This window comes from Mercurialis annua, linkage group LG1-X (assembly GCF_937616625.2).
Source record: "Mercurialis annua linkage group LG1-X, ddMerAnnu1.2, whole genome shotgun sequence".
Lineage (NCBI taxonomy): Eukaryota > Viridiplantae > Streptophyta > Magnoliopsida > Malpighiales > Euphorbiaceae > Mercurialis > Mercurialis annua.
In genome coordinates this window covers 47,642,194-47,652,163 of record NC_065570.1, presented here as the reverse complement: position 1 = coordinate 47,652,163, position 9,970 = coordinate 47,642,194, and the positions used below count along the sequence as shown (strand labels likewise).

Here is a 9,970-nt window from a genome sequence, read left to right as displayed (position 1 = left end):
ATAATCACATGATAATTCAAATTATCTGATAATCACATGATACTTTGTCTGATAATCACATGATAATCAAATAATAATGTGTCTGTTTATTATCTGATGATAATCACATGATAATGATAATAATATGATAATAATGTGATAATGATAATGATATGACAATGTGATAATAATTGTGATAATCACATGATACTTTGTCTGTGTATTATCTGATAATCACATGATAATTCAAATTATCATATTATTAGCTGAATATCTGCTAATCACAGGATAATATCATTATACAGCATTGTTATCATCTATTTTTCATTAATTTATCATCTATTTATCATTTTTCAGGATGGAAATTATTCAAGTGCTAATGCAACATGATGGACAATGGACAGAAGATGGAAAATATATAAACTTCAAAATAACAGGAATTTTATTGGAAATAGACTGCACATTTGAAAGTTTTATTGAATTGGTATATCAACATTTGCAAATTCAAGAGACTGACACTCAATTAGATATTCAATATCTAGTTAGTGATGATTATCCTCCAATCAAAATAAAAGATGAAGGAAGCCTCAGATTCTATATACAGTTAAAAAGGAGTGAAATGAACTTCACAAAATATCCAATCTGCATTATATTAAATAAGCCTATCAGATTTCTGGAATCATCATTATCAGCAGCTGCAAACGATTCAATTCTAGTTCAAGAAGACGATATGACATATCTGGATGAACAGTTCTCTAAAGAAAAAGAAATGTCTTGTTCAAATTTGGATATGATTGAATATGCAAACCTTCTTTGTGACCTTCAAGAGGATCTTCCGGAAACAGATTTTAATGAAGATTATATTGCAATAAATCAAACTAATCATAAATTAGAAGAAGGAGGCATATTCACTGATAAAGAATCAGTAATATCAGAGATGAGCCTCTATGGAATATCAGATCATTTTCAATACAAGGTACATTTCAATATTCTGTTTGTCCTTTTTATGTTATTATTATTTAAGTAATTATATTCTGAATTGTGATAATCAGTTGATAAGTTTGTGATACTTAAATGACAAGTTTGTGATACAGTTAACATTAGCATAACAGTATCAAAAACTGATTATTACTAATTACAGGTACAAAAATCATGCAAAAGACAGTAACGATTGAGATGTGTAGATGAATCTTGTGAATGGAAATTTTATGCGTCAAGGGTTGGAAACACAAAAATGTTTCAAGTACGAAAGTACAACAATGTTCATACATGTTCTTTGGAGATGAGAATGGGAGACCAGAAATATGTCAGCTCAAAAACAATAGCTAAAATCATCAAATCACAATTGTTGGATATAAAAACAATTTACACACCAAATGATATAATAAGAGACATGAGAAAGGATTACAGCATCAAATTAGATTATTGGAAAGCATGGAAATGTAGACAAATTGCACTAGAGCTTTTAAGAGGGAAACCAGAAGATTCATATGGTGTACTACCAAGATATCTTCACATGATAATGCAAACAAATCCAGGATCATTTGTAAGTTATAAAACAGATGTGGATGATACATTTCTCTATGCTTTCATGTCACTGAAGGCATCTATAAGTGGATGGAATCACTGTATTCCTATTATGATTGTGGATGCTACCTTTTTGAAAGGACCATATGGAGGTACTCTGTTTTCAGCATCAACTCTTGATGCAGCAGGTATGTTTTCAGCATTAAAGTTTTTATTAGCATACTGTTATCATTATGGCATTATCATGTGATAATCTGATAATCAAAACAAACTTTGATTTTACAGGAAAAATATTCCCTCTTGCATTTTCAATAACAGATTCAGAAAATGATGAATCATGGAATTGGTTTTTTACACACATCAAAAATGTTTTTGGTGTAAGGGAAGAAATGTGTATAATTTCAGACAGACATCAGAGCATTAAAAATGCAATAGAGAGTGTTTTTGCTGGAGAAGTTCAACATGATATTTGCATATATCATTTACTAAAAAACATGAAAAGCAAATTCAGAAGGAATCGGAAGACAATTAAAGATCTGTTCAAAGCAGCAGCAAGAGCTTATACAAAGGAAGAATTTAATACTCATATGACAGAGCTTAACAATATAAATCCAGCAGTTATATCTTATCTCAAGGAAGCAGGATTCAAAAGGTGGGCAGTTTCACATTCTGTGAAAAAAAGATACAACATAATGACTTCAAATACGGCTGAGTCATTTAATGCAGCAGTAAATAGGGCAAGAGAATTACCAGTTACCATGCTTATGGAATACTTGAGAAGCTTGGTACAAAGATGGAGCTACAAAAACAGAAATCTTGCTAGAGGAACTTTCACAAAATTGACTACCAAATATGATTCTCTGCTAAGGGAAAATTATATTAATTCCCTCAAAATCGAGGTACGCATTCATTTAAACATAATAGTATTCTGTTTATTATTAGCATTGTCATCTGTTTATCAGGTTCACTTTAGTATTATCATCTGTTTATCAAGTTCAGTTTAATATTATCATCTGTTTATCAGGTTCAGCCATCTGATGATGACATATTTACTGTTACTGAAAATGGTAAACCCTCCACTGTTAACATCAAGGAAAAATCTTGCACATGCAACAGATATCAAGAAGAAATGATTCCATGTAAACATGCTGCTGCTGTATTCAATTACAAACATCAAGACCCAACTGAATATTGCTCAAAGTATTTCACAAATGAAGAAATGCTTGCTACATATGCAGAAACTGTATACCCGATTCCTAAAGAAGAAACATGGGAAGTCACTGCAGAGGTTGAAGATGTCATTATCTTACCTCCTATAGGAAGAATTAAACCTGGAAGACCAAAAAAAAGAAGAGTAAAAGGTCCAGATGAACAAAAAAATCAAAATAAGTGCAGCCGATGTGAAAAATATGGACATAATCGTAAGACTTGTAGAAATATTCCAAAAAAAGGCTAGAACTGTTCATTGAAAATTTAATTGTACTATTTTTCATTCAATAAAAAATTTTAATCATTCTTATATAATGTATTAATGATATAGAACAATTATCATAATATAGGTATGATAGGTATGATAATATTATCATATGAATATCACAACATAATCATATAATTATCAACAGCATTAGACAACTTATCATTATCATAAAATTATCATTAGTTATCATGTGAGTATCATAAAATTTATCATTAAAGTGTAATCACATTATCATATTATTATCATTATCATCTGATTATCACCTGATTGATTATGACATAATTATCACCTGATTATCAAAAAACTGAAATTGATTATGACATAATTATCACCTGATTATCAAAAAACTGAAATTGTTATCATTAATCACATTATCATAAATTTATCACATTACCATTTTATCATAAAGTTATCACCTGATTATGACATAATTATCACCTGTTATAATTAGTCACATTATCATAAACTTATCATTTATCATTTTATCATCTGAATATCACCTGATTATGACATAATTATCACCTGTTTATTATTAGTCACATTATCATAAAGTTATCATTTGTTATTTTATCATCTGAGTATCACCTGATTATGACATAATTATTAATTATTACCTGAGTAGCAAAAAACTAAAATTGTAATCATTAAAATTGTAAAAAACTTACACAACCATTTTTGTTCCAGAATCACATTTACACAATCACAAAACTTTAGTATAAGTTTTAAAAACTAAAAACAACAGTTCATTCAGAAATATAACCACATTTAGTCTTGATCTTCCACCTTTCATAGATGTACAAATTAGTTGCATATCTTTCACGAAGTCTAAAGACATCAATATTTCTCGGAATTGCCTTCCCTTCTATCAAGTATTCAGCAAAAGCCACAATGTACAAACCACAATCTCTGCATTGTTTAAAAAAAATTGTCACTGTCTCAACATTTTAATTATTTATCTAAAATCTGTAATTGAAAAAAATAAAAAGAAATATGAAAGAAAAGGAAAGAAACTTACGCTTTTTCTTGAACAGGAAGTCTGTCAACATAAGCTACAGCAAATGGATCAGTTTTACTCTTGTCCATATAATAAACAGAGTGGAAGTTGATATCACTCCGATCATAAAATCCAACAATGTCCAATATCAGCGGAAGCAATGTTGCATATGCAGTCATAACAGTAGCAGTATGATTATCATAAAGCTCACTCCTACGAGAGTTGTACACAAAAAAGGTCCTATATTCAAAACTGAGTTTAGCAAGAATCCAATGGTCCTGAGATTCACCATCAACTTTAAGGTGAACTGGAAACAATATATTCTTCACATCAGACCAACACCTCTTATAAGCACCATCTTCTCCAACAATGAAATTATATAATTCAGCAAACATTGGTAAATCAGTCACACTACGTGTCTCCTGATATAGTAAATACCCATTCTGAACATACTGATCGAAAAAATTACCACATACACTGTAATCATTGTTCAGAAACAAACACTTCTTCCTCAAATATGAAAACAGACAATCAATATGCTGAAAAAAAAAACAAAAAAAGTTAAAAACTTAGTAGGAGTATCATATAAAAACTCATTATCATAAGATAATCATACAGATAAAACTGTTATCATAATATTATCATTATATTATTATCATAATATTATGATAATATTGTTATCATACAGATAAAAACACCATTATCATAATATTATCATGTTATTATCTTAATAATATCCTATGTTATCATCATATTATCATTCCAATAAAATATCATATGCTTATAAACTATAATAATATAAATAAATATAACTTACACTTGAATCCAAATAGGCTCCTGCTGTATGAAGCTTGTAAAAGAAATCTTTAGTAACAATACCCTCTCCACCAAGCCTTATCACTGGTCTTAACGTTTTGTAATTTGGATAATAAATTTCATTCCTACAAATTTCAAAACAAAATGTTAATAACAAATAAATAAATATCGACAGTATATTAAAAAAATCAGATAACACAAAACTTACATTTCATGTTTCTTCTTGTATGTGCCAACACAAATCCAGTCATTAAATTCAGAAAGCCATTCTTGATTACACATATCAGACACACTTTCAACAATTAAAGGATTACGATTTACAAACGTATTACCAACTGCTTGAACTTTTCCAGGATTGTCTAAATTGCGAATTTTCATCAGCAAAGGAAACTGTTTTGCCATCATACTTGAACTATTCTCCAACTTTACATCCTTGTTCAACTCTTCATTCAGTTTCCTTTTTACAAGCTATTAAAATACAAAAAATAAATTATAAAAAGCACTGATTAAATAAATAACATTATAATTAAAAAAAAAACATTACTTTCAATCTCCTTCTCGGAGCATCAACTTTCTCAGCTTGAATAGTTGTTTCATCAGTGACTATCTCTTCTTTCAAAACTGTTGTTTTAGGTAATTCAACCTTATTAACTAGAACAGCTGGTTCAATTATTTTTTCCTGCATAAATAAACACATTTTAAATAAATGCATATGCAAAAATAAAAAATAAACAAAAACAAAATTTAATAAATACCTCAGTACGAACCCAGCACGACAAAGATGCAACAAGTGAAGATACTTGTTGCTCACAAGCAGCATGATCAGCAATTTCAGTATCACCAGATTCATCTGTTTCCTTTTCTAAAATTATATTTGCAGAAGGAACATTTAAATCTGATTGTACAGAAGGAGGTGTTATAAACTCATCGCTGCATACTTCACTAAGCATCGCAACTTCAGAATCAATTAGCTCATTTATTTTGCTTGACTGATCAACTTCTTCCACAGCAGCATTACAAAAATTCTGCTTCACCAGGAAAATAAAAAAGAAATGATGTTATCATAAAAGTATCATACAGTATCATACAATTATCATGGCGCAATAATTACAGACATTATTACATTAAAAGAAATGATATTATCATAAAGGTATCATAAAAGTATCATACAGTTATCATGGCACACTAATTACAGACACATTACATTGTCAAATACATGTTATCATATACGTATCATTATTATATTAGATATGAAATTATCAAAACATAATCACATATAACAAATTATAATTATAATATTTCTAAATTTAAATAAGACATTATTAGTCAGAATAATAAAATGTCATTACATCACATATAAAAAGAAATACATTATCATTAGAATATCTTATATATCAGTATCATCAAATTATCCAAATTGTAAAGATACCTCCAACTCAGATTCTTTTTCATTTAAAACCAATTTTTCATTCTCTTGAGCAACCACAATATCAACATGATCAACTTTCTTAGCTTGTTCTTCCAGCTCAGCCTGCTCAATATCATCAATTTTTTGAATCCTATCACCCTCTCCATCTGAATCCATTTTATCAACCAACTCAGCTTCCTCAACTTGTTCAATTTTCTCAGCCAACTCAGCATGCTTAACTTCATCAATGTTTTCAGTAGACTCATTAGGATTACTATCAAAAAGAGCATCCACGTCAAAATTCCTCTCCGAGTCATCAACAACAGTGTCAGCTTCAGCAACAACACCACCATCCATCTCACCACAAATTCCTTCCTCAATTTCAGGATTATCATGCAATAAGCCTTCCAACTCTACATTAACCTCAGTAACAATCTATAAAAAAAAAGAGATTAATAAAAAAGCAAACAATAAATTATCTAGCTGTTAACAAATGAAAAAATATACCTTTTCACCATCAACACATTCACCAACATGTTCATCATTTTTACTATTATCAAGATCATTCGGCTGAACATTCTGCTGGACATCAGCACTCCGCCTCAAAACCTCATAAGACACGCTATCATCATTCGCAGTTTCTTCCGAAGAGCCAATGTTTTTCTCATTATCAGTCTAAAAAACAAATATTAAGAAATTAATATTTAGAATAATAAATATATGTGAAATAAAAATATCAAATACCTCATAGTCAACATCTTCACTATCAACAGAATTATGTATCTTCTTTTCTACAGTTTCAGCCTATATTTAACAAAAATTAAAACATTTTAAAAATTATCATACATTTATCATAAGAATATTATCATACAGTTATCATAAATATTATCAATATCATTATGATAACATTATCATAAAATTATCATAGAATAATGTTAATATTATCATAATGTTATCATACAATTATAACAAGCCACATACCTTTCCAGAATTGACTTTGAAAATATTACTTAATTGATTTACTTCAAAATTATCAACAGAAGCACAAATGCGCTTTCGAATGTCACACTCCAAATCAGAATAATCAACATCATTGTCAAAAATCTGAGCTTTCAATTCCTTGACAAAGTTAACGCAAGCAGACCTTGCCACTTCCATGATTCTAACTTCAGCTATACAAGCATCATTTCTTTCTTGCGCAGCAACGTGACCTTGATAATAGAGTCCATTAACAATAAGACTACCAGACTCATCGTCAGTTGCTACAATATTTGAAAGGACTGTGACCTATAAGAATTAATTAATAATTAGATCACGAAAAATACACAAATTAATCGAGCAAAAATTAAATAAGCATCATTATACCTTTTCAGTTTCATCATCAAAAACTTTAAAATCAAAGTTCTGCATTTTTTTTATATCCTTCGGTATCCAACGCATTAACCGAGGATAGGCAGCAGCATCGTTCAAAGTACACAGGTACTGAGGCACAGAAACTAATGTTTCATAAAACCAGAATTGGATGGCATACGGAAATCCATAAAGTCGATAGAAGGTAGATTGACTTGATGACTTCAGTTTACTTGAGAGCTTGTTCTTAGTAGACTGAACAAATAATTCAAACGAATATTTCCCCCATGGAAAATCATCATAATCAGAACTATCCAGCAAGTGAATGAAACGATCTTCAATCAAAGTAGTCCCAAGATTACCCAAAATAAAACATTGCACCATGTAAAGCTTCGCAAACTTTACAGCCTCATCATCACTCTCCCAAACAGCATCAAGAAATTTTGCTTCAATAACCTGACGTGTAATCTTGCTCTCATCACTAAAAAATTTATTAAAAAAATCACCATCCTCAAAATAACCAGAAAATCTTGACTCGTCACTTCCACAAACAAGACCGCTAACGAGACCAAACTCATACAAACTGAAACGCAGAATCTGAGATCCGTAATTAAACCAAAGTTCAGAAAGATTGGCATGATGCACCTCCCTTAAAAGTATAGAATGTATGAGTCTAAGACTAAGTACATCCTTGTCCAGCCATAAAAAGGAACCAAACCTACTGTTCTTTAAAATAGATAACTGATCATCATTAAGCTTCAACTTTATATTTTTGATCACTGAATTGGAACTTGCATTTCCAACTTTCCCAACAAAACGTTCCTTTAGATCAATTAACAAATCAAACTTCTGCAGTAAACAAAGACAAAAAACAAAAAAAAATGGTATCATTTAAAACTCAGGCAGAAACTTCTCAGATATCACAATTTTATTATATTATCATCAAGTAATCATCATATAATATTGTATGATCAATGCAGTATCTTCACAGAGTTATCATGTTATCATCATGTTATAATTTCAATGATAGCAATCATTATAATCATATTATCTTACAATGACATTATATCATCATCATGTTATAATTTCAAATACAACAATACAACTATCTTAAAAATGTTATCATATAAACAAAATTATAATCATATTATCATCAGATAATCATCAAACAACAATACATTAACAAGAAGTTATCTTAACTTCCTTAAATCAGCAGCTCTTCATATTATAATATGATAATATGATAATCTATCACATATTTATCAAACACATTATCATGTCATAATCATAGAGCTTATCTGACACATTATCATGTGATTATCATGTTACACATCTTCATATTATCAGTACATTATCATGTGATTGTCATAATATTATCATTTCATTATCATAACAAAAAAAACAAAAATACCTGCATAGAATCACTTTTATTCAAGTTATCACTACCAAGCCTTTTCCTCTTGATATCTCTTTGGTGCAAAACAACATCTCCTTTTCTTTTACAAGCAACATCCTTCTTCACAGACTTATATTTCACAATTGCTTTCTTCTCTTTTACACAGACAACAGCATTAGATTTAATAATTTCTTTACTTCTCGAACTCCTACGAAGAGGAGAAACACCAGCCTTTTCCATTGTTTTCTCAGGACTCTTAGAAGTCTTCTTTTTACTCAAAAAATCAGATAATGTTTCTTCAAAATCACTATCACTCATATTGTGCAATTAACTGAGAATCAAAAACAAACACAAAAACACTAGATAAGTTAATAAAGATAAAAAAATATAAATATATAAATGCATGAACAGAAAACAAAGTAAAATCATAATAAAATCAATGCTAAATAACATAATCAGATGATAAACACATCTAATTAATAAAAAAACAATGCTGATTATACAATCAGATGATAAACACATCTCAATACTAAATGTAACAGTAAATTACTCAACAAAACGATATCGTCAACAGAGAAAAGAAAACAGAACACGTAAAAAATTCTCACCGGAGCACAATGAAGATGATGAAAGTAACGACAACGAGCAATGCGACACAGAGAATCGTAAGCGGAGAAGAACGAGAAGTTAGGGCAAAAAGAAGAGGCAAAACGAAGAATCAAAAAGTTTCAAAGATTCGACAGAATTGAGATAAACGAAAAACTGAGCGAAAAACAAATAAATGAGCAATAACTGCTCCTAGAGTATAAAAATAAATATTTAAAAAAACGGGAGTAAAAAAATAAATAAGCTAGGTAAATATATTAAGAAAAGACACGTGTGAGTAAAAACAAGAATAAATTTAAAACAGGAAGTATTTTACGTATCTTTTCATAAGGGAGGTAATCTTTACAAATATTTTTAAAATTAGGGTGTTTTCTCAAATTTTCTCTTTTAAGTTCCTGTGATAGGGATATCAAGTGC

The 9,970-nt window shown here is 29.5% G+C and overlaps 3 protein-coding genes across 3 annotated transcripts; 1 reads left to right on the top strand and 2 right to left on the bottom strand.

Annotated features, from left to right (window-relative positions):
• Positions 1–1,177: 1,177 nt before the first annotated feature.
• Positions 1,178–2,962, top strand: LOC126671994 (uncharacterized). Its single transcript, XM_050365857.2, has 3 exons — positions 1,178–1,694; positions 1,792–2,405; positions 2,531–2,962. Exons 1-3 carry the CDS (start codon positions 1,214–1,216, stop codon positions 2,960–2,962), a joined length of 1,527 nt encoding a protein of 508 aa, XP_050221814.1. The 5' UTR covers positions 1,178–1,213.
• Positions 2,963–3,726: 764 nt separating this feature from the next.
• Positions 3,727–5,910, bottom strand: LOC126671989 (uncharacterized). Its single transcript, XM_056104652.1, has 7 exons — positions 5,905–5,910; positions 5,549–5,818; positions 5,338–5,472; positions 5,002–5,261; positions 4,795–4,918; positions 3,999–4,516; positions 3,727–3,889 (listed from the first exon to the last, which is right to left on the bottom strand). Exons 1-7 carry the CDS (start codon positions 5,908–5,910, stop codon positions 3,727–3,729), a joined length of 1,476 nt encoding a protein of 491 aa, XP_055960627.1.
• A 173-nt stretch (positions 5,911–6,083) lies between these two features.
• Positions 6,084–7,003, bottom strand: LOC126665598 (uncharacterized). Its single transcript, XM_050358433.2, has 2 exons — positions 6,946–7,003; positions 6,084–6,876 (listed from the first exon to the last, which is right to left on the bottom strand). Exon 2 carries the CDS (start codon positions 6,556–6,558, stop codon positions 6,202–6,204), a length of 357 nt encoding a protein of 118 aa, XP_050214390.2. The 5' UTR covers positions 6,559–6,876; positions 6,946–7,003; the 3' UTR covers positions 6,084–6,201.
• Positions 7,004–9,970: the final 2,967 nt, after the last annotated feature.